The sequence below is a fragment of the Talpa europaea genome (assembly GCF_964194135.1).
Source record: "Talpa europaea genome assembly, chromosome: 9".
Taxonomy (NCBI): Eukaryota; Metazoa; Chordata; class Mammalia; order Eulipotyphla; family Talpidae; genus Talpa; species Talpa europaea.
In genome coordinates this window covers 105,533,909-105,559,510 of record NC_140076.1, presented here as the reverse complement: position 1 = coordinate 105,559,510, position 25,602 = coordinate 105,533,909, and the positions used below count along the sequence as shown (strand labels likewise).

Below are 25,602 nucleotides of genomic sequence, written 5' to 3'. Positions count from 1 at the left end.
CGGCCCGGCTCCTCCCTGAACTGCGCGGGGAGCGGCCACTCCCTGCGCGCCCCGCCGGGCTTGGGTGGGGTCCCCGCTCCAGCGCGAAGCCTCGCCCCAGACAGCACCCCACACACCACAAGGCCGCGGGCCCCACCCAGTCAGTCCGCGAGCGTCGTCCCGTCTAGGCCCGCGGAGCTCGGCCTCCGGGACGTGCCTCGGCTGCGGCTTCTGCGCCCCGCGCCTCCGGGACCATGTTGCGCTGGCTGCGGGGCTTCGTGCTGCCCGCGGCGGCCTGCCTGGAGGAGGACCCGCAGAGGCGCTACGAGAACCTCTTCCAGAAGCTGGACCGTAATGCAGACGGCGTGGTGGACATCAGGGAGCTGCAGGAGGGGCTCAAGAGCATGGGCATCCCCCTGGGCCAGGACGCAGAGGAGGTGGGTGCCTGCTGGGCGCGGCTGGTGAGCCAGGAGGGACTCGGGGGCGCTGCCAGCATCCAGGGCGCTGCCCTGGCTGTCAGGAAGAAGGCCGGACTGATGGGTTCGGAAGCTCTGGGATGGGTCGCACAACCGATTACCCCATAACTTACTGCGTCAGGATCTGAAAGGCTAAGGGTGTTTTTCCAGGTAAAGTTAGTGCTGTGAAGACTCAGACCCGCTGTAGCAATTAAACTACTGCAATACCTTAGAGGGAAGGCATCCTTTATCTTCCCCTTTGGCCTTTGCAGACATTTAATCGAGAGTTTTTTAGTGCTCAGTCTTTGCAAGCACTGAAGTTTTCAGCTGACTTCAGCGGGCCCCAAGTTTTATAAAGACACTCTTCGAAGCTGCTTTGTTAGAGCAGCTAGTTTTGATTGCTGTTTGAAAGGCAATCAGATGTTTCCTCCAGCTTCCTGCTGGAGGGAGGCCATGTTCCACTGTTGAAGACATTCTTCATGCCCTAAGTGCATAGATTGAGCTGAAGGGCTGGCACTTCTGAGTCATTTTAATTGTATCTCTAAAGTTCAGTCCGCTTAGTGGGTAGAGATATTTGGAACCTCTCCAACTCCAGTGAAATGTAAGAGGCCACTTTAGCATTCCCTATCCGTACAGGGGAAGGGATTAGGTAATTATAAGTGCCAACAACTGTCTTGTAGTATATTTTAAGCAACTTATTCAATGTACTTAGTAGTTATAGGCCTCTTTAGTTCACTGTTTCTTCTTGAGTCAGATTTAGTACATTTCAATTTTTAAAACTTTTGGTTCTGGGGTTACAATTTTGCTCTACCGTAGTGCTGGTTCTCCTTAACCTCCACCAAACCACCAGCGCCAAGTCCCTCGATGCCTCTTCCTTCAGACCCTCCACCTTACCGGGTTTCCTCTGGTAACCATTAAGTTCTTTCATTAAGTCCAAGATTTAGTCCTGCTGTAGTTTGCCTGTGTATGGTTATTTATATTCCACAGGTGCATGAAACCAACTGATATCTCTCATTTTCAAGGTTCAGAATATTCATTTACGATTATATGCAAGTTTTGGCTATATACTTATGGTTATGTTCTTTATTTCATTCCTGATGTGTACCTCCCCACCCCCCCCAGACTTCCCCAGAGTTTGTCTGTTTTATTCATACTTTGAAACACTGTTCATACTTTGAAAGGACTTTTGGTACTTTTTGCTGATTGTCTGTTTTTAATTTTCTTCCATTATTTTGTGTCTTTATTTCCTTTTTTTTTTAAAGGTTTACTCACGTACTCTCTAATTTCTTGACTTGAAAGCTTGTTTCATTAAATTGGAGCTACAATATCCCTTTAATCAGTTCCTTAACTGCATTCCACAAGTTTGGATTTTTTATTTAGTTCCAAATAGCCTCTCATTTCCAATAGGATCTTTTTTTATTTTATTTTATTTTTTTATTTTTATAATTTTTTTTATATAGGGGCATGTTTTATTTATTTGTTTGTTTGTTTGTTTGTTTTGTTTATACATGCACTGGGTACAGTCAGAAGCGCGGGAGGGTGAGAGAATTCACCAGAGTCAGAGCGGGGAGCAGAGCAGGCAGAAGGACCGAAGTACACTGCTGAGGGGAGCAGCGGGCGGCAGGAGAGGTCTGCACGCCATGTGGGACCCTCCTCCGGTGGCCGGGGAGCAGCCGGGGATCGAACCGGCGCTGCAGAGGCCGCGGGCAGCTTCGCAACCCAGCGCTCAACCGCTGCGCCACCGGGGAGGCCCTCCAATAGGATCTTATCCTTGATCCACAAATTATTTATATGTGTAGTTTAAATTTGCCGATACTACATGTTTTTAGATAGATTCTTTGAAACTAAGAATAAACCTCTAAAAGAGATCGATTAGGAAAAAGAGGGAAGAACTAAAAATTACAAACAAAAAATGTCTTTAGTTTTCCAAAAATTTTATTAAAACAAATTGTAAAATAAATCCTATAAAATTATGTGTATGTAAACACATAGGATGGTGTTTATCACTATATTTTATATATACATAAAAATGTCTTATATATACATCCATATACACATAGTATCACTCCCAGAAACTGTTAACTATTCCCAGCACTTGTATCTTTTTACATGCCTAGACAAGCTCTTAAGAAAATAAGAAAAGTCAAATCAAACCGTGTTTAGAGCTTAGATCTGCTTACTAGTAAACTTCCGGCAATCTTTTTAATCTCTGTAGTCTCAGTTTCCTCCCCTGTGCCAGACATAACACTAGTACCTGTCTCATAGGTCACAGGGTTATTATGAAGAATAAATCAACTAATACATGTAAAGTATTTAGGAAAATTTCTTGATACCTAATAATTAACTCTTTTTTTAAAAGAATTTATTTTTGCTTTTTTTAAAAAATTTTTTTTTAAGATTTATTTATTTATTTATACAAGCACTGGGTACAGTCAGAAGCGCAGGAGGGTGAGAGAATTCACCAGAGCCAGAGCGGGGAGCAGAGCAGGCAGAAGGACCGAAGTACACTGCTGAGGGGAGCAGCGGGTGGCAGGAGAGGTCTGCGCGCCATGCGGGACCCTCCTCCGGTGGCCGGGGAGCAGCCGGGGATTGAACCGGCGCCGCAGAGGCCGCGGGCAGCTTCGCAACCCAGCGCTCAACCGCTGCGCCACCGGGGAGGCCCCCTAATAATTAACTCTTAACCTTTAGATTATTAATATCATTAACTACAATCAAAATTGAAAGAAGAGTATCACAATCTCCCTCTGATTGTGGATTGTCCAACTTTATAATTCTGTTTTCTCTTATATTTGAGACTACTACTGGTGTATTCGAATTTAGCATTTTCGTATCTTTCTGGTGAATTATTCCTTTTACCTTTATCTTTTTTTGCCTCCTCTCATACCACAGTTCCTCCATGTTTTTCAAACATCTGAATCATTGCACTAGCCATATGTTCCCCTGCACCAGTTTTTTTTTCCTGTCACCACTGAAAATCTTCAACATTGGAGCTCCCATCTTGTGCAGGGCATTATCCTCCCATGTTCCACTCTGGGCACTAGACCTGCTGGGTGGAAAGTGAGTGAGTCCTCATCTTGGGACACTCCTGATACTGAGTTGGTGTTGGTCCTTCAAGAGGAGGAATTCAAGATGGGATTGGGTGTGCAAAAGATTTACTGGGAAAATATCTGTGAAGGGTAAGGGATAGAGACTAGGAGTAAGTTGAAAACTTAACTTGTATCAGACCATGATGCAAGCTGACCCCTGTGGAAACAGTACAAGAAGTAAGGGTTGGTTTAGGAAGAACCTCAGGTCATTGTTCTTAGAAAGTCTCAATGAGGCTAAAGGGGAATCACTGCTAGGGGAGTTCTGTGTCTGCTGCCCAGTGTTGGGACCCTAATTGTGGCTCATCATTGGTTGGTGCTGCCCAGGGATGGATTGGACTGGGTGTGAATCCTGCAGGAAGTCCAAAGGTTCAAAGGCGTGGAGGGCTGGGCTGTCACTCAAGCTGTTCTCACAATAGGTTCTCTTAGTATCTGACCTAGCGGCACAGACCACTCCTTGTGGCATAGAGAACCGCTTTTTTGTGTAGGTTTAGGGTGTGCTCCCTGTATTGTTCTCAGCCTCTGTTTCTCAGGGAGATCAGTCCCCACTGCCTTGGTTGGTCACAACTGGTTTTATTTCCTTTCTTGACTGTCTATTTCAAATTCCACTCACACTCAGTTATGATCTCTGCAGGTCTTTGTCACTTACCTAGTGGTGTAACCCAAACCTTTAACCGAATTCTGGAGAGGTCTGAACTTCTCAGGTCAGCATTACCACCTGTGCCCACTCACAGTTAAAGCTGGGCAAGGGAGTGTCATGCGTCACCCATGGTGTCCACCTGACTTCCACGCACACCCCTCTGTCTGCATGGGGTAGAAGCAGCTCTGACATTGCTGATCAGGGTGAATTTATACCTACTAAGTTCGTGGCTTCTTTTCTTGTCTGTTGGTCCCTGGATCAAGGTGTTCTAAATGTCCAGGGGGTAGCTGTGGCTGGTAGTGCAGTGGAACCTGTCCTGCATTTCCTGACAGGAGTATATCCCGTTTGGGGACCAGAAACTAAGCCTGTTGACAGCAGAATTGTGGGTAGGACTCAGAAAGTTCCCCAGTGGGTGACTGAGAGTAACAATGGGACTACTCCTATTATAGGAGCTGTTGTTGGGGTCCTGGATTCATGTCCCCTTTCTATTGGGGGCACAGAACCATACAGAGGTCTCTGATTTAGTGCATAGACAGCATCTTTAAAAAAATTAACTTTTTTACATAGTTGTTCATTTTTGTACAGTAGTAGGTGTCTCCCCTCAGGAGTGGTCCCCACCACCATATCACCCGTGAACCATCATCATAGTCCCTTATGCTCTTCCCTCCCCTGTCCTGACCCCTCTCTTCCCCATCCCCTGCTGCATGTGCAGCATCTTGAAGGGTGACAATTGATCTTTGCCAAACATTGTTTCTAGGTGGTGCTGCAACTGTATTTTCAATAGGCTACTTCAGCCAACTGCTTCTGGATGACATATTGTGTGACATGGCTGGCGGATCCTTTGGTCATGGAATCTCATATACCTCTAACTATAAAGCAGATACCCTGGTCAGATGTTATATTATGTGGGCATTTCAAGTCTATGGATATTCCAAAAGCCCCCAGAGAGTGGTGCCGAGACCTTTAGGGCAGGATAGGGTCTCCCCTACCTGGAAGAAGGATCTATCCTGTGGGGATACCAGTGGTCCTGGTATGGTAATGGTCCTGGTATGGTCCTGGTAATGATTTTGGAAGATTACTCTGGGTGGCTGTGTGGGATATAGATGGAGAAAGAGAGGGCATTGGAACTGTAGCCAATCAAATACTTGGAAATACTTGGTCAATCTTTATGGGGGAAATTTCAAAGGCATAGTTCAAGGGTTTGTGTAATGTCAGGGTTTGGGGAAATTACTGAATTGAGCATCTCAAAGTAAGAACTGTGAGGTTTAAGGGAGGGTTTCATGATAATGATTTAAGACAAAGACAAACAGAAATATTCACATTGAAGTGAAAGCTCGGTTTCATCTGATTTCATCTATTCTCGTTTCCAAGCTTTTGTAATGAACTCAGCATTCAGAAGGCAGCACATTTCTATTTAAGTTCCTTCTGCACTTCAGTAGATAATATTTGGATATAAGAATAGAATGTAGGTTATAGGTATTAGGAATATAAAATGTTTTAGAATGTATAACATTTGTAATTTTGGTGTTTTCTCTGACATATTCTAAAATCTGATGTTTTTCCTTTTTTATTGCTGAAAGAAGGATGAAAAAGGAAAAATGCTCTAAGAATAAAACACTCTCTTCACCTTGGTGGCAGTCTCCCTTTTAGACTTTTTCTTAAACTCCAACATTCTTTATCTGTGATTGGGCGACAACTAGGTATCCCTTTATTTTTCTCTCTTTGGCACTGTTTTCATTTCCCTTTTTTTGCTTGGTACGTTATTACTCACTGTTTAAGGGCTTAGCTCACATGTATGATCTTACGCTAGCCCAGTTGGAATTAATATATTCCAATGAAGAAATTTAGAAATAAACTTTCACAAGAAATCATTCTGTAAGGGTACTATCTTACTGCTTTTGACCAGTGAGTTTATAAGGCTCACAAGGAGTCCCTTGACATATCTCTATTTGCTAGAAATTATGAAAACAATGAACGAACTTGCTGAGAAAGTTTGAGGCCATTATCTGAAACGTGGACCATCGTTTCTATGATGTTAACTAGGGCAACGTATGTGTAGTGGCTATTGTGTACTGTGGAATCAGGCCACTGTTCACATGTTTTCATTATTTGCTGGACTTGTGGCCTTGGGGGAGCTATTTACTGACTGGAAAGCTCAAAAGTAAGCTAGGAGTGGTAAGAGCTACTCAATAGCTTAACACAAATATTAAGTTCATTCGGTTGATGTTCTGTGCACCACCAGGCACTACTCAATGAGCTGAGAATATAGCAGTGAAGTAGACCAACAGGGACCCTTCAACTATGTCCCCCAAACTTTCCCTAGAGGAGGTCTCTGTGTGTTGGGTAATAAATCATAAGTAAATAATGAACAGGGTAATTTCAAAAAGTAGAAAGAACAATTCAGCAAAAGTAGTTGCCTTTTCAGTAGATGAGAGTATCAACTGGATGTTTTGCTTTCTCCTATTAGATCTGTAAAGTGCTGTCAGTCTGTCTGTCTTACTAGCTTTGCCCTGACTTCTGCCTTTTTCACTTGGCCCTATGGACACTTGTGCCCTGTCTGTCTTCTATAACTTTTGGTCGCTATTTGTATCCTTTGCAGCACACAGGGAGAGACCATTCCCTGTGCATTGTAAAAATTCCGTTGTGGGATAATTCATTCTTTTTTGGGGGGGCAGGGGTGAAAATGTTCACTGTATTAATTGGGATGGCATTTACATGGATATAGATATTTGTCAAAACTTACTGAATTATACATTTAAAATATGCACCTTTTACTGTATGTAAATATCTCAACTTTGAGAAATAAGAAAGTTGAAAGTTTTTATAAAAAGACAGCTTTCCATCATGTTCCATGTATGAGGCTAACATTTTGAGAAAGAGGCAGGATATCTGAAATTCTCAAGCATACTTCTTTAGATAGAACAAGGATAAATCTCTCTGGTATAGAAAGTTGTATTTTTGTGTTCATTTAGAGAAGTTTTCTTGACTGGGCCACAGGACCTCTTGTGAAACAGCATTAGACATTGCCACCACCCAACAGCTCTGGGGGGAGGTGTTTATTGCGCAGTCAACGCTAAGAACTCAGAATTAACCGTAGTACAGCCTCCTCCTAAAAGGAACCCCATGGGTATTTCAAGGACATGTGATGGTTTTCTTTATGTTGTCATTACTTGACATCTTATGTGAATAGAGCAAGGATCGACTAGCCAATGACTAGATTACATTTCCTTTATGAATTTTCAGGAAAGAATATTTTAGAGCAATTTTAGATTCACAGCAAAATTAAGAGGAAGGTACACAGATTTTCCCTGTCCTCTTTGCCTCCACACATACATAGCCTCCCAATATCAATCCTGGCAGCAGAGTGACGAACCTACACAGCACAATCACCCAGCGTCCATAGTTATATAGGACATACCCCTGATGTTGTCTGTCTGTGAGTTTGAACAAATGTATAGGTACATCTTTGTAGCATACAGAGTTTTCTCACTGCCCGGGAAAGTCCTCTCTGCTCTGCTTGTTCACCCTTCCACCTTCCCCTCCAACCCCCTGGCAACCACGACCTGTGTATTGTCTCCATAGATTTTCCATAGAATGCCATATAGCTGGAGTCACACAGTGTGTGGTCTTTTCAGATTGGATTCTTACACTTAGTAATATGCATTTGAGTTTCATCCATGTCTTTTCATGGCTTGATAGCATGTTTTTAGTGCTGAATAATATTTGGGTGTGCCCCAGTTTATTCACTCACCTTCTGAGTGACATCTTGGGTTGCTTTCATGTTTTGGCAATTATGACTAAAGATGTTATAACACCCACATGCAGGTTTTTCTGTGGACTTGTTTTCAGCTCCTTCGGATAAATGGCTGGGTACATGATTGCTAGATGATATAATACGAGTCTGTTTAGTTTGTAAGAAGCTGCCAAAGTTATCTTCCAAAGTGACTATGCCATTTCGCATTCCCACCAGCAGTGAATGAGAAGTCTTGTTGATCCACATGAACATCAATATTTAACTTTTAAAAGAGCACTCCATATTTAGTAAAATAAATGATATAAAAGTGGAACTTTCACTGTGAAATTGCACCTCCATATTTCTAATGGCACAGGATGAGGCACCATAGGTAACATTCAGGGAAGCCAGAGTCCACACTGGTTCTAGATATTAGGGTGAGAAGCCATTGGCATTATCAACATATCCTGGCCCTCTCTGGAGCCCCAGCAGACTTAACTCCTACTCATTTGAGACTGTCCCCCCAGTGTGATGCCGACATTTGTAAAGCTACAGCTGGGGCCCTGGCATTTGTAGTAACCCAGGTGGGCAGATCTTTCTAAGCTTCTCAGTTTTTCTGAATTGCATCAACCGTGTATAAGAATTCTTAGAAAACCTGACCGAGCAACTTTTAAAACCTGTTGGACCTCTACCACCAGTTATTTTGACCACACAGAATCTGTCCTAATGCTCCTCTGTCCACTTTTCTTTAAAAAGTAATTTACCTTTGGAATCCTGTGCAGAGATCTTCTGGAAGATTCTGGGGGAAAAAAAAGCAAGAGTGGGCTCCTATTGAGTTTCTTGCAGTGGGTTAGGAACTGAGGTATATTACCCATTGACGTAGAAGAACAATTGGAATTCTATGTCCTCCCAGTTCGGCCACGTCCTCAACATGGTCCCTTCCAGCTCTACCCAGTTGTCACAAATAGCAAGGTTTCATTTTCTTGTTCATAGCTGAGTAGTATTCCATTGTGTATATGGACCATGTCTTCTTTACTCATCTGTCCTTGGGCACTTGGATTGTTTGCATAGCTTGACTGTTATAAATAGTGCTGCAGTTGACATAGGATTGCATGTAACCTTTCAATTACTATTTTTGTATTATTTGGGTAGATACCTAGGAATGGAATTGCTGGATCATATGGAACATCTATTTTTAAACAAAATACAAGTCTTTGAGATGAAATTTCAGTATACTGATGGGGCCTTGGAATGCTGTGACATTTCCTTATGGATTATGCACATTGGTACCAATGTTGAATACACTGGAAGTAATTTACAGTTGTAAATTATTAATTTGTAAAAGTAATTAGCAATAATTATTTCCAGTGACAATGAAAATATATTTGATTTTAAAAATGTAAGTAATAATTCATGGTATTTTAATTAGGCTATGTTGCATGTAAGAGAATACCACTTTTCCCTTTTATTTTGTTAATGTATATTCAATAAGATTTTGAAAAAATGAACCCGGCATTACTGGAATACATTTATATTATTTATTTTATATACCTACACACACTATCCTTCTTAATATATTGCTAGATTAGATTTGCTAACATGTTATTTAAGAATTTTGCATGTGTTTTCACTGATGATATTGCTTGTAATTTTCTCTCTTGGGAATGTTTTAAAATTACAAATTAAGTTTATTCAATACTGATAGGACTACCTAGCTTGTCTAGTGACATGAAATTTTTAGTAAGTTATTTCTTTTAGACTCTTGTCTGTTTTATCTTGATTCATCAATTTTTTCTGATTCATAATATATTTAATGTCTATGGTGTCTCGTGGGCTTCATCTTTACTTTCTGAGTGATTATTTACTATTTCAGGGGTCTGTCAATTTTATTGGTTTGAAAGGTCACCTTTTGCTTTTTTTGATTCTCTCAACAATAGATCTCTTTTCTTGTTACTAGCTTTGCTTTCTTTCCTTCAGCTTTCTTTTGGTTTTTATTTCTAATTTCTTGAGATTGAGTTTCAGTGATTCTTCTCGAATCATGCACTTAAACCATAAATTTCCCTTAGGTTTTTGTTGCAGCTCATGAGGTTCAGACCTTTTTTCTCAGCCCAGGACTTGGACTCAGAGAGCAGCTCCTCCAATACCTTGTTTCCATTCAAGGTTGTTTTGGTACATTTATGGGGAAAAAACAATCCCAGCAGATATTGAACAAAATGACTTTATTCTACTTAAGTACCTGGTTTTATTACACAACCATATATGTAAGTTGTTTCCAAGAACCTGTCAACTTAAATGAGGATTTACTGTAACGTCCTGCCATAAGAAGGTATAATTTTCCCTGAATAGCATGACTCAAAAACCAATAGAGTTTATAATCTTTGGGTGGGTGATTGCCAGTGTCTTAATAGACAGAAAGTTTATATTTTGTGTGATAGTGGAAGAGAGTTTACATGTACTATCAAAACTCATTTTTTTCCCTCAAAAACAATAACTTCCATTATTAATTATAGTTTGATAGGACAGCTTTTTATAATTGAGCATCATCTTAGAAAAAAGGATCATTTTGAAAGTCAAAAGGATAAAACACTATTTTAGACATTTAAATACTATGTTAGGTTAAGTGTCGTCTATCTGTATTTATAAAATACATGTCAAGAAATTTAGGGTGTGATTACAGTAGTTAAAAAAGTCATATTTTGGGGCCTCCCCTGGTGGTGCAGTGGTTGAGTGCTGGGCTGCGAAGCTGCCCGCAGCCTCTGCAGCGCCGTTTCAATCCCTGGCTGCCAGCGAGGGTCCCACATGGCACGCAGACCTTTCCTGCTGCCCGCTGCTCCCCTCAGCAGTGTATTTCGTCAGTCTGTCTGTTCTGCTCTCCGTTCTGGCTCTAGTGAATTCTCTCACCTTCCCGTGCTTCTGACTGTACCCAGTGCTTGTATAAATAAATAAATTAATTAAAAAGTCATATTTTATAGAAATCAATGCACCATTTGTCTAAGAAAAATTTAACTGAAGACCTGAATTTTTTTTTCGCAGGGGAATAGTGACTTATTACTGATCTTTACCATACTGAATAATGATATATTTGATCTAAAATTGGTATTTAATTTTTTGTAGGAAAACAGCCAATCTGTTTGAAGTTTATGTACCAATAATGCAGTGTTTTATAAAATATCTCTGTTATTTAAATTTTTTATTATTAATTTATTTTCTTACATGGTTATTTCTTTTTTTATAGAAAATTTTTACTACTGGTGATATCAACAAAGATGGGAAGCTGGATTTTGAAGAGTTTATGAAGTACCTTAAAGACCATGAGAAAAAAATGAAATTGGCATTTAAAACTTTGGATAAAAATAATGATGGTATGTTTTTCTTTCCTATATAGCACCAACTTTGAAGAAGCATTTTTCATGCTTCCAATAGTGAATGCATATTTAGTCTGTCTTTTATTTTATTTTTTATTTTTATTTTTTTTTCTTTTTATAGAGGCATGTTTTATTTATTTATTTGTTTGTTTGTTCATTTGTTTTGTTTATACATGCACTGGGTACAGTCAGAAGCGCGGGAGGGTGAGAGAATTCACCAGAGCCAGAGCAGGGAGCAGAGCAGGCAGAAGGACCGAAGTACACTGCTGAGGGGAGCAGCAGGCAGCAGGAGAGGTCTGCGCACCGTGTGGGACCCTCCTCCGGTGGCTGGGGAGCAGCCGGGAATCGAACCGGCGCCGCAGAGGCAGCGGGCAGCCTCGCAACCCAGCGCTCAACCACTGCGCCACCGGGGAGGCCCTGTCTTCTTTTTTTTTTTTTTTTTTAAATGATAATTATGTCATTGGACTAGGGAATAGGCCTGGCGTGTCTCAGCCTTATCCCCACCTCCAATATCATAGGCACATAGCTGGGAGCAAACCAGCCACTGCATACTGCTTTGCCTGCTGGGACTAGGAGGGGTGGGTGGGGATGGGGGTCAGAGGGAGGAGCTGCTCCTAAGCTGGGAAGCAGCTCTTGAAATACACTGGTCAAGAATGAAAAGAGGAACCCACACAGACACCAGTGAGGCTAGGCAAGGAGTCACCATTTATTGATTAGTGGAAGAGCAAAGAAAGAATCTGGGAGATCTCTCTGGGCATTTCTTTTAAGAGAAAGCCTGAGGTGTGAGGGCTAAGGGTTTATATAGATTTTTTTTTTAAAAGTTGAATTTTTAAAACAAATTTATTTATTTTTGTGTAGAGGAACTGGGGTGTAGGCCATAGGTGTGGGGTGAGAGGATTCACCAGAGGCAGAGTGTGGATCAGAACAGGCGGATCTACTGAAATACACTGCTAAGGGGAGCAGTGGGTGAGACAGGAGAGGTCTGCCGCACCCTGTGGGTCAGCTTCCTGGCCAGTTCCTGCTGCGGTAGTTGCTGATAGCTTCTTAGTGCTGACTCTTAACCCCTTGCGCCACCAGGGAGACCCCACAGTCTGACATTTCTAAGGGAAAAATGTGTGTTAGCTAAGCTTCATTCAGGCTTAGTTAACACAAGAGCTTCGGTGCTCTTGGTCATGCCTGTTAATGTATCAACTGTATAGATTAAAGTGTCTTTATACAGAAACAGACATGAAACAAGGTGGTGTAATGATAGGTTAATGAAAATGTATGACCTGGAGGCTCACAGGACTCTAACCTTGTATTTCCCATAGGAACAATGATTCATTTTTTGCTAATTTATTCACCGTTAACTTATAGAATATAACTATTGTGTCTAATGAGGATCAACTGTAGGTCTTATTTAAGAGTGTAGTTATAAAAGGTACTGTGTGGTATTAAGGAATTTCATTGCTAACAAAAATAGATGGATGCCTCTAACTGTCCTTACATTGTCCACATTCTCCTTCTCAAGCAAATGTTTCCAAACGCTGTCATTTCTTTTAAGTCTTTTTCTTAAATGAAATCTTTCTTTTGTCTTTAGATCCTGATGTGTCTGCTGTGTCAGGGAAATGCATTGCTACCTTCTCTAATAATTATGTTCTCTCTTCCATCATCCTACCATTCCTGCTCTTTATTTTTATCACTAAATTTCTCAAAAGAATAATCCACACCCTGTCTTCTTTAGTATTTTTCCTGTACCCTTTTAATCCAGTACAATACATCATTATGCATTATAAATGCCTACTGATTTACTGAAATGTAGAAATTAATATATTTAATTTAAAAATGAATAGAGCCTAGTTTAGTTGAATTTGCCTCATTGTCAGAGTATCTTGATTTGAATCTCAGTTCTGGTCCTTATTAATGTTATTTGGTAAGATCTTGTAGGCTTCCAGGGTTTTCTTTTCATGGAATAAAGGCTGTTATGATTTATGGATTAGGTAATGTTGTGTACTTGTTTAATGTGTTGGTGTTTGTTAAATTTTGAGTTGGTTGTGTGTTTTTAAGCAAATCTTCAACTGACCTAGATTCATAATTATGCCTTCATCAATTCAGAGTTTCCTTTTATAAAGTCAGCAATTTGAAATTCATGATTTCAAGGTCCTTAATAGTTCTGAATCTCTTTATTTTCTTTTAATTTAAAGGAAAAATTGAAGCTTCAGAAATTGTCCAGTCTCTCCAATTACTAGGCCTCACTATCTCTGAACAGCAAGCAGAGTTCATTCTTCAAAGGTAAGCCCTTTGCCTTACTCAAAATTGCTTTTTAACTTTCATTTTAATATCCTACATTACTGATATAATTGCCTACACCCTGCCTTTTCTCATGGCAAGCATTCAGTATCATTTTTCCCTTTTTCTTTTCTGTTTTTTTAAAGATTTATTTTTATTTATTTATGCATACAGGAACTGGGTTGTAGGCCGGAGGTGCAGGGGGTGAGAGGATTCACCAGAGACAGAGTGGAGAGCAGAACAGGTGGATTTACTGAAATGCATTGTTGAGGGGAGCAGTAGGGAGACCAGAGAGGTCTGTGTGCCGTGTGGGTCAGCTCCCTGGCTGGGATCAAACGCATGCCAGGTGACTGGCAATAGCTTGATGGTGCTGAGACTTTAACCCCTGCACCACCAGAGAGGCCTCCATTTTTTCTTTTATAAGTCAGACCTTTACTGACTTATGCTTTATCTCACACTGTAGAGAAATAATCTCTGAAGTGTAAGTGCCCTTGAAGACTCTTTTTTTTTTTTTTTTTTTTTTTTTTTTTTACAAACATACCATAGGGGCTATTTTTTTTTTTAATGACCAGAGAAAACAGAAAAGGGTGGTCATATTATATTAATATTCTTGTGACTATTTTGTCTTCAGTAGTGAAAATTTCTTCTAAATGGCTTTATGTTGAATTTTTCAACAGTAAATCATATTTTTGTGTGTTCAGAATTTATACATGGTAAAATTTTAAGTTAAGCCACTCAAAGTATAAAAGTTGAGTATTTAACTTCCAAACCAGAAAGGGAAGAAATGGAATAAGAAAATAAATAAACAAGCTTGAAAACCAGACAGTCCAACAAAGAGGAGAAAGGAAGGAAAAATAGACAAATAGGAAGCTGAAGATAACATGGGAGAAACAAATTCAAATGCAATGAAATCCCATCAAAATGTGCCCTGCAAAAAGGTTAAGTCTTACTTTCCTTCATCCCCATCATTTTTTTTTTACCAGTCACTGATAATTTTCTTACATTAGAGAAAAATGGGGAAGGAAATTAGTAGCATGATTTGAGTTTATTTCAACACCACATCCAAATGCTATTAACAGAACATTAAGAAATACCTTTCTGGGGCCTCCCCGGTGGCGCAGCGGTTGAGTGCTGGGTTGCGAAGCTGCCTGCAGCCTCTGCAGCGCCAGTTCGATCCCTGGCAGCTGGGCGCCGCCCTCTGCTCCCTTCAGCAGTGTACTTCGGTCTTTCTGCCTGCTCTGCTCTCCCCTCTGGCTCTGGTGAATTCTCTCACTCTCCCGCGCTTCTGACTGTACCCAGTGCTTGTATAAATAAATAAATAAATAAATCTTTAAAAAAAAAAAAAAAAAAGAAATACCTTTCTGAGCCATTGCAAGAAAAAAAAAATGATCATAAATGCATTCATTACTTCACCCCATATTTTAGCTTCCAACTTTTGTGTTTGATAGCTATTGTCTTAGGGTTTAACAGAGCACCAAAAAGTAGTCTTTTGTGAGCGCTCTGTAATTTGGGGGTCCATTTTTATCTAAATGGCTAAAACGTTCTCTTGGACCATCAAATGCTGTCATTTCCAGCAACCTATTGTGAACTGGGACTTTTCTTTTTTTTTTATAATAAATTTTATTTTTATATTCCCCATACAATTACAACCCCCCCATTCTGACCCCAATCCCTCCCCTCCCGCCACCCACCCCCCAAAAAGTGTCTCTGGTTCATAGTTTTTTGTTGATTTTGATTTTCACTTTCTTATAGTTATTCATTTTCCTGGTCCCTTATTTAAGTTTTCTAGATTCCTGCTATGAGTGAGACCATCCGGTATTTTTCTTTTTCTTTTTGGCTTATTTCGCTGAGCATGATCCCTTCCAGCGCCATCCATGTTGCTGCAAATTGCATGTGCTTATCTTTTTTGAATGCTGAGTAATATTCCATGGTATATATGTACCACATCTTCTTGATCCAGTCATCTATTTTTGGGCATTTGGGTTGTTTCCAAAGCTTAGCTATTGTCAACAGTGCTGCTATAAACATAGGGGTGCAGGTGTTCTTTGGAATTGATGTTTCTGTGTCCTTTGGGTAAATACCTAGGAGTGGAATTGCTGGATCATATGGAAGCTCTATGTTTAGTAGGTCCAGAAATCTCCACACAGCTCTCCATAGTGGTTGGACCAGTTTGCACTCCCACCAACAGTGCAGGAGAGTTCCTTTTTATCCACAACCTTGCCAACATTTGTTGTTGCTAGTTTTTTTAATATGTGCCATTCTCACTGGTGTAAGACGGTATCTCGTGGCAGTTTTGATTTGCATTTCCCTGATGACAAGTGATGTTGAACATTTTTTCATATGCCTGTTGGCCATTTGCATTTCCTCTTCAGAGAAGTTTCTTTTTAGCTCTTCTGCCCATTTTTTGACTGGACTTTTCAATTTAATAAGAATATAAAGTTGGAAAAACAAGTGTTATTTTGCAAAATAATTATAATTAATGTTAGTTTTATTTATGCATTTTGCTTTGGTCTTAAATGAACTTTTTGTTTCTAGCATTGATGCTGATGGGACCATGACAGTGGACTGGAATGAGTGGAGGGACTACTTCTTATTTAACCCAGCTACAGACATCGAGGGAATTATCCGTTTCTGGAAACATTCTACTGTGAGTATGTTTTAGGCATTAATTTTTACTTATTTACAGCAGTAAAAACCCAAATGCCCAGGTAGAGTTAACACCTGAGAACATAGCATTTATTACTCAGGGTGTCCCAGTGCCGGTTACTCCTAGGTTTTTTTTTTTTTTTTTAATCAGTTTTTTTTTTTTTTTAGAGGCCTGTTTTATTTATTCATTTATTTGTTTGTTTGTTTTGTTTATACATGCACTGGGTACAGTCAGAAGCGCGGGAGGGTGAGAGAATTCACCAGAGCCAGAGCGGGGAGCAGAACAGGCAGAAGGACCGAAGTACACTGCTGAGGGGAGCAGCGGGCGGCAGGAGAGGTCTGCGCACCATGCGGGACCCTCCTCTGGTGGCCGGGGAGCAGCCGGGGATCGAACCGGCGCTGCAGAGGCTGCGGGCAGCTTCGCAACCCAGCGCTCAACCGCTGCGCCACCAGGGAGGCCCCGGTTACTCCTAGGTTATAGATTCTGTATATATGAGAGTCTCTTAAAACCCCAAGACTACAGAAACATTGCAATTGTAATAGCTCTTTGGATCTTCTTAAAACTTGAAAAGGGTACTACTTTTCCAATTGTAGATAAACGACCCACCTTTGGTTGGCAGTAAGTATTCTACCACAGCAAAGTATAAAAATGATTAAGCTTTCATTTTTTTATAGATACATTATTGCCTGAATAATCTTGGCATATCCTGGTTTCTGTAGATCTATCTCTTTGGTCAGTAATGATGACCAAAAATCTCTTCTGAAAATTTTGCTCTCTCCAACTGCCTAGATTTATGTCTGGCATAACACGCTTGAAATAATAATTATGTGGGTTAAAAAAAATCTTCTTGGTTCATCTGCTCAGCATTTCCCACCTGTCTGCATTCCTTATTTCTGTCAAATTTTAATTAATTAAATCTCATTAACATTCTGCTAAAACTAACCGGGTAAATGAAGTTCAGTTTATTGTGCATTCTGCTCCTGAAACTGATTCAGGGCAGCAAGGGGAACTAAAACTGGCCAAGGACACTGACCAAATAGTTACCAGTTATTTTCTGAGTTCTTCACTCACATGCACAATTGCAAGACTGCTCAGGCTCAGTGAACCATAACAATGGGATTTATTTAACAAACCAGGGAAAAATAGAGTTACTGAGGCCAAAAATGGCCATTTATCTCACCCAAAGCAGTGTCCAGTATTTTCACATCCTAAGCAAAAGCAGCTAAGATGGCATCTCCCCACCACTGTGGGTGTGGAGCTCCTCTCCTGAACAATAGGCCACATGCCCAAGATGGCATCTTCCTGCCTCTGCTGACCTGGAGCACATGGCAACCAGACTCTAGGTCATGTTCCAACTCACAAAGTCCCCAGAATACATAACAGGAGACCCTTCTGGAGCTGCCAAGATGCCCCACCACAGTACCAGACAAGCGACACTCAAGACAGCACCTGCAGCGGCTGAATGACCTGACAAACGGCCACACTCACGCAGCTCAGTGAGACTCTGGCTCTGGGCTCCGGGTCTTTGCTTTCTCTGCCAGGCTGTAACAGCAAAACCGGGAACAGTTTCAGTTACTCGGGTACTTGCAAAGCTTCTGGACTTTACCTTTCTGAGGTTGGCTGTGGGAGGCCTCTCCACATTCAGAGGCCTGCAACAGCCTTCTGGAAGATCCATGTGGTGGGGGACACAAAATCCATTGACCCCCAAATGCTTTAGATCTGAAAATTACTGAATCCTGAAGACTGAATGAATCTGAGTTTCTCGTCCCTCCCCTATATTACTTATCAGTCCCTCCACCCCCAAAATTCAGTACTTTTTAGCATTTTCCCTGGGGCTGTCAGTCCTCACCAGCAACCCCCTCCAGGGCGTACCACTTGCAATAGTCTATGGTTTCACCACTGGTTATAAAACCAACAGGAATTTTTTTTTTTTCTAATGGGCTTATTTTTTTCTACTTATTCAGGAGTTTCAGTAAATTTTAGATGTGATAAATGAAGCCTAGAGTTCATGTTGCTACTAGTAAAAATGCCTCAGCTTACATAGAGCATTATAAAATTGTTGATGATTAGTGTCTTTTCCACTATAAATGTGAACTAATACTCCATTAAAAGTTTAGTTGCTTAGGTAAATTTTGTACATGTGAAATTGTATTTACATAATCAAATTCTTACTGTATCTTTGGGTATAACTGGTTAACAGTTAAGGCTACAAACATGTATCTATTTTATTGAGAGTGAAATGAAGAGAGGGATGCAGCTATAAAATAGCTTTTACCCCTGCATACTGTAAGGAAATAAGTAAATCAGTCTATTTTTCGCCTTCCACCTAACAGAGCTCATACCTTGAAATGCTGTTTTCCACCATTCAGACATCTAGTAAACAACAGCTGGGCCTTGCATTTGCAACAATGTATGGGTTGTGTGGCTGGGGGCACTTAACAGGGTAAAGGGGGCCTAGTCTGGGAGTTGTGGTTGTGCTTCTCAGTCTTGGATTAGCTTGTGCTCTGTCTGCCTGCCTGTGTGTATGGTCCTGGATCTCAGCTTTAAAGGACTGCAAAAATCTGCTGAAGGCTCCAAATTCTCTTTTCATCTGCAAGAACTGACAATGAGCCTACCTGAAATTGGATGGTTGCACGACACGCGGTGGAGACAGCAGGACAGTTTGACACAGATGGATATGGAGTCCACTGAGACCTCGGGAGAGATTGAAGGGTGGCCGGCCACCAGCAGATGGTACCCGGTGGCCAGTCTCCTAGCCCAGTGGGCACCTCCCCAGGAATGGCCAGAGGTAGATGGAACCCCGTGGCAGTTGGAACAGGCCCTGTGCAAAATAGAAGGGAACTTGGACAGATACAGTGCCCTTGAGGCAGCAGGAGCTGTGGGCTGGGTGTTTCTCACAGCTCTACGAGTATGTGTGCGCAGAGAAGAATCCAAGGTCTGGCAACTGCTGGATGAGACCCAGGCCCTGCAGAAACATTTGAGGTTTCTTGAGAAAGGGATCCAGATAGACCAACCCACTACTCCAGAGATGCTGGGTTTCTCCAGAGAAGAGGAGGAGGCTGGTCCCTTGCTCCAGGTTTGCCCAGTGGTGGCAGAAAAACCTGCCACTGCGGAGACACTAGGCTCCCCCTCTAGAGAGGAGAAGGCTGGTCCCAAGCTCCAGGCTCCCCAGGCAGTGACAAAGATGAAGCACCAGCAGCCTGTGGCCCCAGAGGGTCAAGCTGCTGAGCCACCGCAGATGACAGAGTTCACCACCTATCACCCATACACCCAAGTGGGACCGATGGACTTGTGTAAACAGCTCTGTGAGGAACCAGAAGAGCCCCTGGCAGCTTGGCCACAGTGTTTGTGGGACCGGGGAGAGGAAAGAATCATTGGCACAGCACAAGAGGTGGAGAAACTGGCTTCAGTGACCCTGCACCCATTGTTGAGACAGCAGCTGCAGAACAGCCAGCGGTGTGTCAGGGGTGATCATGCGCCATTGGAATGGTTAATGGCTGCTGTGAGAATGGTATGGGCTGATGCGGGAGATGTGCTGGAGACTGTGAGTAAATGGCAAACATACACTGAGCTTGTGCACGAGCTTTGTGAACTGGGAAGGCAGCAGGCCATATTCAGTGTAAATACTCATGGCCTTGATAATGAGCGTTTACTGCTGGGGTGAGGGATTTGGGATTGCAAATGCCTCTTCTTCCTCATTTGCGTCCCTTATGGTGATTCTGGCATGATGATGGCCATCTCGGGTGAAGTTGAGAGCTGGAGTTCTCAGGAGGGAATACAGGTAGCTGTTGAGCAGTCAGAAAGGATGCCTAGGAAGGCAAACAAACTTCTTAAGGTCATTAAGCCTCTTAAAGTCACCTGTGTCCAAATAGGGATCTACTGAGAGCAGGTGTAGAGTATGAAATAGATGCAGGGCCCAATGCATATTTGTTAGTGTTGTGGAGGCAATTGGGAGAGGACCAGCATACACTCCCATAAAATGGGCTGCAGAGAAGGAAAAAGCTGGGGACTCCAGGCCCCAGGTACATGCTATGCACCTGGAGGACCATTTGCTGCTGACCCCAGCCCCAGGGGGAGGCCCTGTTCACTTTCAAAGAGGATGAGGGCTGTCCTCAGGGCACAGGTGGGGACCAGAGGCCATATGTAGAGCTTGCTATTCATTGGTCCCCAACCATGGTGCAAAGGATTTTGGCCTTAGATATGGGGCCAGAGTGTACTCTGTTATATGGAAACCCAGAGAAGTTTCAGGGGTCTGCTTGTTACACTGATGGCTTGCTACAAGGCAGGCAGTGGGCATTCACAGTGCTTTGGCAGGGACACCTGCTTAGCCTTACTCTGTGCCGTGGGCTGGTGGCAGCTGAATTGGCCTGGTGGGAGAGGCCATCCTTGGTGCACTGTGCCATTACATTGATGACATCTTGTGGACCAGTGATTTTTCCAAATCTTGTAGATTTGGAAAAGGCTATACCTCTCCCATGGACACACCTGAAAACTGGGCGTAGTTGCATTGTTACAGTTTATATTGCTTTGGCAAGTTATGGGTATAGTGTCCTACTCTTGCAGAAAATTGATATGTAGATTGTACTAGAAAAAACCCTGATGGGGTGGAGTGTAAGGAGAATGAGTAAATCAGGCCATTTTCTGCCTTCCATGTAACAGAGAGCCCATACCTTGAAATGCTGTTTTTCACCATTCAGACATCTAGCAAACAACAGATGGGCTTTGCGTTTGCAACAATGTATTGGTCCTGTGGCTGTGGGCCCTTAACTGGGTAAGGGCACTTAGGCAGGGGAGTTGCTGTTCTGCTTCTAAGTGTTGGAGTCCCTCTTGCTGCCTGCCTGTGCACATGGGCCTCTGTTTCTTCATTAAAGGCCTGCAGAACCCACCTGAAGGCCCCAAAATCTTTATGCTTTGAGAACTAATAATAAATCTACCAATCCTGGGATGATTGCATGACACATACCTATAAAATCTTTTATACCAGAATCATTTAAATAATAAAATTGTGAAAACATTATCTATTAAAGAGCTTCATTTCTCTTGCCATATTTGTAATGTTTACAATAGGTTGGAGTCTGTATTGCTTTAAATTGTTTCTCCCTGTTAATTTCTTTTTTTATTAATAAATTTCATTTTTATATTCCCCATACAATTGCAACCCCCTTATTTTGACCCCAATCCCGCCCTCCCTACACCCACCCCACATAGAGTGTCTCTGGTTCATAGTTGTTTGTTGATTTTGATTTTCACTTTCTTATCTCCCTGTTAATTTCTATACCTATCACATGTTTTAAACGGCAATATGTTTATAAAAGTATTTATAGATGATCTGTATAGAAGTTTGGGGTATATACATGCATAGCTGTAACAACTTTTATTTACATATTTACAGCATGTATCATGATATAGAGTACAGTCGATATGATTTTGAGATAAAGGGAGTATTTTTGAGGGATTGACAGCCAATTTATTTCTGCAGCTTAAAAAAAGGATTCACTATATCTGATAAAATGCTGCTCTTGTATTCTAATACCAAGAGGAGAAAAGCAACTCTGAATCTACTGAGAAAAAAGTTGCAATTGTTGGTTTTGTAAAGTGTAATTACTATTGGTTTTCATTGCTTCTGATATGATACTGTATTTTACTTAGTGTGAATAGACTATTTATTTATATGCTCAGATTGGTTCAGTATACTTTTTAAGAATTGACATTGTTTTAAACCATAAGGAAACTTGCCCTCCCAAACACACACGAATGCACGCATGCGTGCATACACATGTACACACCCTTCTCTAAAATTACATGCCTTCTGTAATGACCTAATTTTAATTGATAAAGCATGGGAATCTCTTTTCCGTTTTCACAGGGTCTTGACATAGGAGATAGTTTAACTATTCCTGATGAATTCACTGAAGATGAAAAAAAGTCAGGCCAGTGGTGGAGGCAGCTCTTGGCAGGAGGCGTTGCTGGTGCTGTCTCTCGAACAAGCACTGCACCTTTGGACCGTCTGAAAGTCATGATGCAGGTGAACTTGCCTTGTGTCTAACTTTGTCCTAAATATCCTAAAACACTAAGAAATATGGTGCTTTGAAAATGAAGTTTTAAGATTTCTCAGTCATCGTCTCTCTTCTTATCCTTAAGAAAAGCTTTATTTTATTGCTGTTAACCATCAGTTCACTTCATGTAAGTATTTCATTGTTCTAACAAAACTTAAATTGTTGGTTCCTAGGTGCGATGAACTTTTAATCTTTGGCATCTGTGACTATTCACATATTTTAATTAAAAAAGTCTCCAGACATTATTATATAGGGTTCTTCTTAAATTATTTATATATAGGATAGCTTATATAATACACTTACTCTCAAAAAATTTCTTTATGAACTCTTGTAACAAGGAAAATTTAAGTTATTTAATTTAAAAATTATTCTAAAGCTGAGGTTAGCAGAAAAAGACCTGTATTCATAGATTGATATTGCTATTTGCTATTAGTGTAGCCTTGGCTGGTTAGATTGTAAAGGAAGAGGGATAGGGAAAGAATTAAATTTATTTTGTGCTCATCATAGTAAACCATTACTTCTTTTTTAAAAAAGATTTATTTATGCATACAAGAACTGGGATACAGGCCAGAAGTGCGGGTAGTGAGAGGATTCACCAGAGACACAGTAGGGAGCAGAACAAGTGGATCTACTGAAATACACTGCTGAGGGGAGCAGTGGGAGAACCAGGAGAGGTCTGCCGCACCATGTGGGTAATTCCCTGGCTGGGGATTGAACTCATGCTGCAGTAGCTGGGGATAGCGTCATAGGTTGTGTCTTAACACCTTGTGCCACCAGGGAGGCCCGCAACCCATTAATTTTTATGGAAACCCAGTAAGGTAGGTATTTATCCTCATACTATTTGCAGAGAACCTGAGTTCCAGAGAATTGAGTAACTTTTCCTTTATAATAAATCAGGTGAAAAGTGAGTGTATTTGACGCCAAAGCTCATGATTCTCATACTGCACAAACTCCCTGGTCTCATTTTCCTTCGTTCTGGAATGGGAATGAGGATAACTAACAAGGGTGATAAATGATAGAAGGGACGTGAAAATATATGATACGTGGGAACACCCTACTGAATATAATAGTTGCTTTAAAAATACTTCTAAAAGTTGTTTTTGTTATGACTATTGTCAACCCTCTTTTATATCTGTCCTTAAATTTCTGTACAAAATGAGAAATGACTTCTGACAATATTTCAAACTAGCACCTTTTTGAGTGTACCTCAGTCTCAGAATACACTTACAGGTAAAACTATCACTTTAAAGAATGTAAGGAACAATAATAAATTGGCTTTGAGAGAGCTAGAATGGGCATTTGTCTTTATCATAGTTTATTGTGAAGTTTATTTACGATGAAATGGATATCTGGACAATATTTCTGCAGTTCAGAACACTTTTGCTTCAGTAATTCAGTAGAAGGACTTGGATACACTGGAAGCTTTTATGCTCATAGTTGTGGTTTATTACAGGGAAAAGATACAGATTGAAGTCAGCCAAGGAAAGGAGTATATGGGGCTGCATCCGAGGAAGTGCCAAATGCTGAATTTCTCTTGTCCTCTCCTTTAGAGTCATGACGGGTTATTTTCCTGGAAGTGATGTGTGACAGTATGCAGAGTTTTTTGTACTGATCAAGGAGGTCTTTGTGCCTAGGGTTTTAGTGCAACTTGATTACATGCTGCTGTCATGGTTGCCCATAGTTTCCAGCCCCTCCCACCCTGACTTTTATTTTTTGTAATAGTCACTCATTTTGTGTAAGCCCAAACAATCAGAGCATCAGATTTCTTTAAAATTGTTACTGGTTTATTAGAGTTAATCAGTCTTTGCAGAGAGGCATTCATGAGGCCTAGTATGTTTGAGAAACTATCACATTTGTAGTATAAGCCAAATAGTTCATCAGTACTAGTTAGGTAGTTGGCACTTGTCTTGAATTTATTGCAGAGAGAGGCCTTGAGATAAGCCAAAGAAGGTGCAATTGTTATATTTGGTGTCAGACTGTGTGGATTCAAGTGTCTGTGGTTCTGGTGTACATAACAATTCAAGCTATGTTCAGGCCCATTTATATTTCATGTTGCATTACTTCTTGAGAGGAGAAATAATATATTACCTGTAGTATATTTAAAAAATTTTCTTAAATTGAACTTGTTCACATCCTAAAGGGTTTCCAGATCCTAATAATTGGTTCATGTTGTCTTACGAGTGGTACTCATATTATCAATTTTGATCATGCCTACTCCGCTTTTCCACATTAAAAATACTGATTTTTCTTAGTTTTAAATTCAGACTCAGGCCTCTAAAATGGTGGTAATAATTTTTTCCATCATTATATAGTTCCTAATATTACTTTCTACTTTGAAATGCCTCTTCTGGCAGTAATAAACAATATTGAAAAGAGAGTGGTTTTTATGGTTACTTTAGAAATGGGAACAATAACTTGCCACCAATATTTGATACCATTTTACTTTTATTTTTAGGTTCATGGTTCAAAATCACACAAAATCAGCATATATGATGGCTTTCGACAGATGGTGAAAGAAGGAGGCATCCGCTCCCTCTGGAGAGGAAATGGTACAAATGTCATTAAAATTGCACCAGAGACAGCGGTTAAATTCTATGCATATGAACAGGTAATTGTTATCACCTGTGGGCTAATTAATATAGAGGCGTTAACTGATTCAGTAGCAGTTAACGTACAGTACATTTTTGTTATAATACGTGATGATTTTCCACATATATTCTGTGAGCAATTTATCCTTCAGGAGATTAGACTGGATAAATTCAGACATTCCTCATGACTAAATTGTGAGATTCTGAATTTCATATTACACGATGAAGAGATACTTTTGTATTGTTTTCTAAGTAACTCTTCAAGGAAATGTAGAGTTGTAGCTTATTAACTCATTTGATTGTTAGGGAATATTTAATTCTTGAGTAACTGAATGCTCTTGAGAAGATTACAAAGTCTAGTGGTGTCTTCTTTTTTGCTTAGGAAACAGGAAAACAAAGAAAATTGAAAAAAATTTAACTTTTGGGACTTCAATTTGAGTCTGTCTTTAATAAGAAGAATATTTTCCTTGTGTGAATGTTTGAGAATTAAGCATGGGCTAGCATTTTTTATACCCTTAGTTTAGTCTGACGTTGTACTTGGATTTTATGATAGGAAAGCTGGAGAATAAAATAAAAAAATAAATTATAGATCATTATTTAAGTATGCTAGAAATTTGGTATTTTTAAATGTCAGTATTGGAAACAAATTGTGCACTGTACTTTATTGTCATTTTCCTGGACACTGTCAACAGGTATCCAGTCAGGTTCTTTTTTGAGCCCTTTTTGCAATATTCTCATCTTGCATGCCAACTTTTATTAGAGATAAAGAGAAAGCTCTCTGCACAGTA

At 40.7% G+C, this 25,602-nt stretch overlaps 1 protein-coding gene across 1 annotated transcript in view; it reads left to right on the top strand.

The window, feature by feature from the left end:
* Positions 1-233: 233 nt before the first annotated feature.
* Positions 234-25,602, top strand: part of SLC25A24 (solute carrier family 25 member 24) — a gene marked incomplete at both ends in the record, with an annotated part of 33,928 nt that continues 8,559 nt past the window's right edge. The window contains 6 exons of the mRNA XM_084242234.1: positions 234-416; positions 11,126-11,252; positions 13,439-13,526; positions 16,059-16,170; positions 22,037-22,195; positions 24,682-24,834. Of these exons, the coding sequence (XP_084098360.1) occupies positions 234-416; positions 11,126-11,252; positions 13,439-13,526; positions 16,059-16,170; positions 22,037-22,195; positions 24,682-24,834 (822 nt within the window). The remainder of the gene's footprint in view (positions 417-11,125; positions 11,253-13,438; positions 13,527-16,058; positions 16,171-22,036; positions 22,196-24,681; positions 24,835-25,602) is intronic.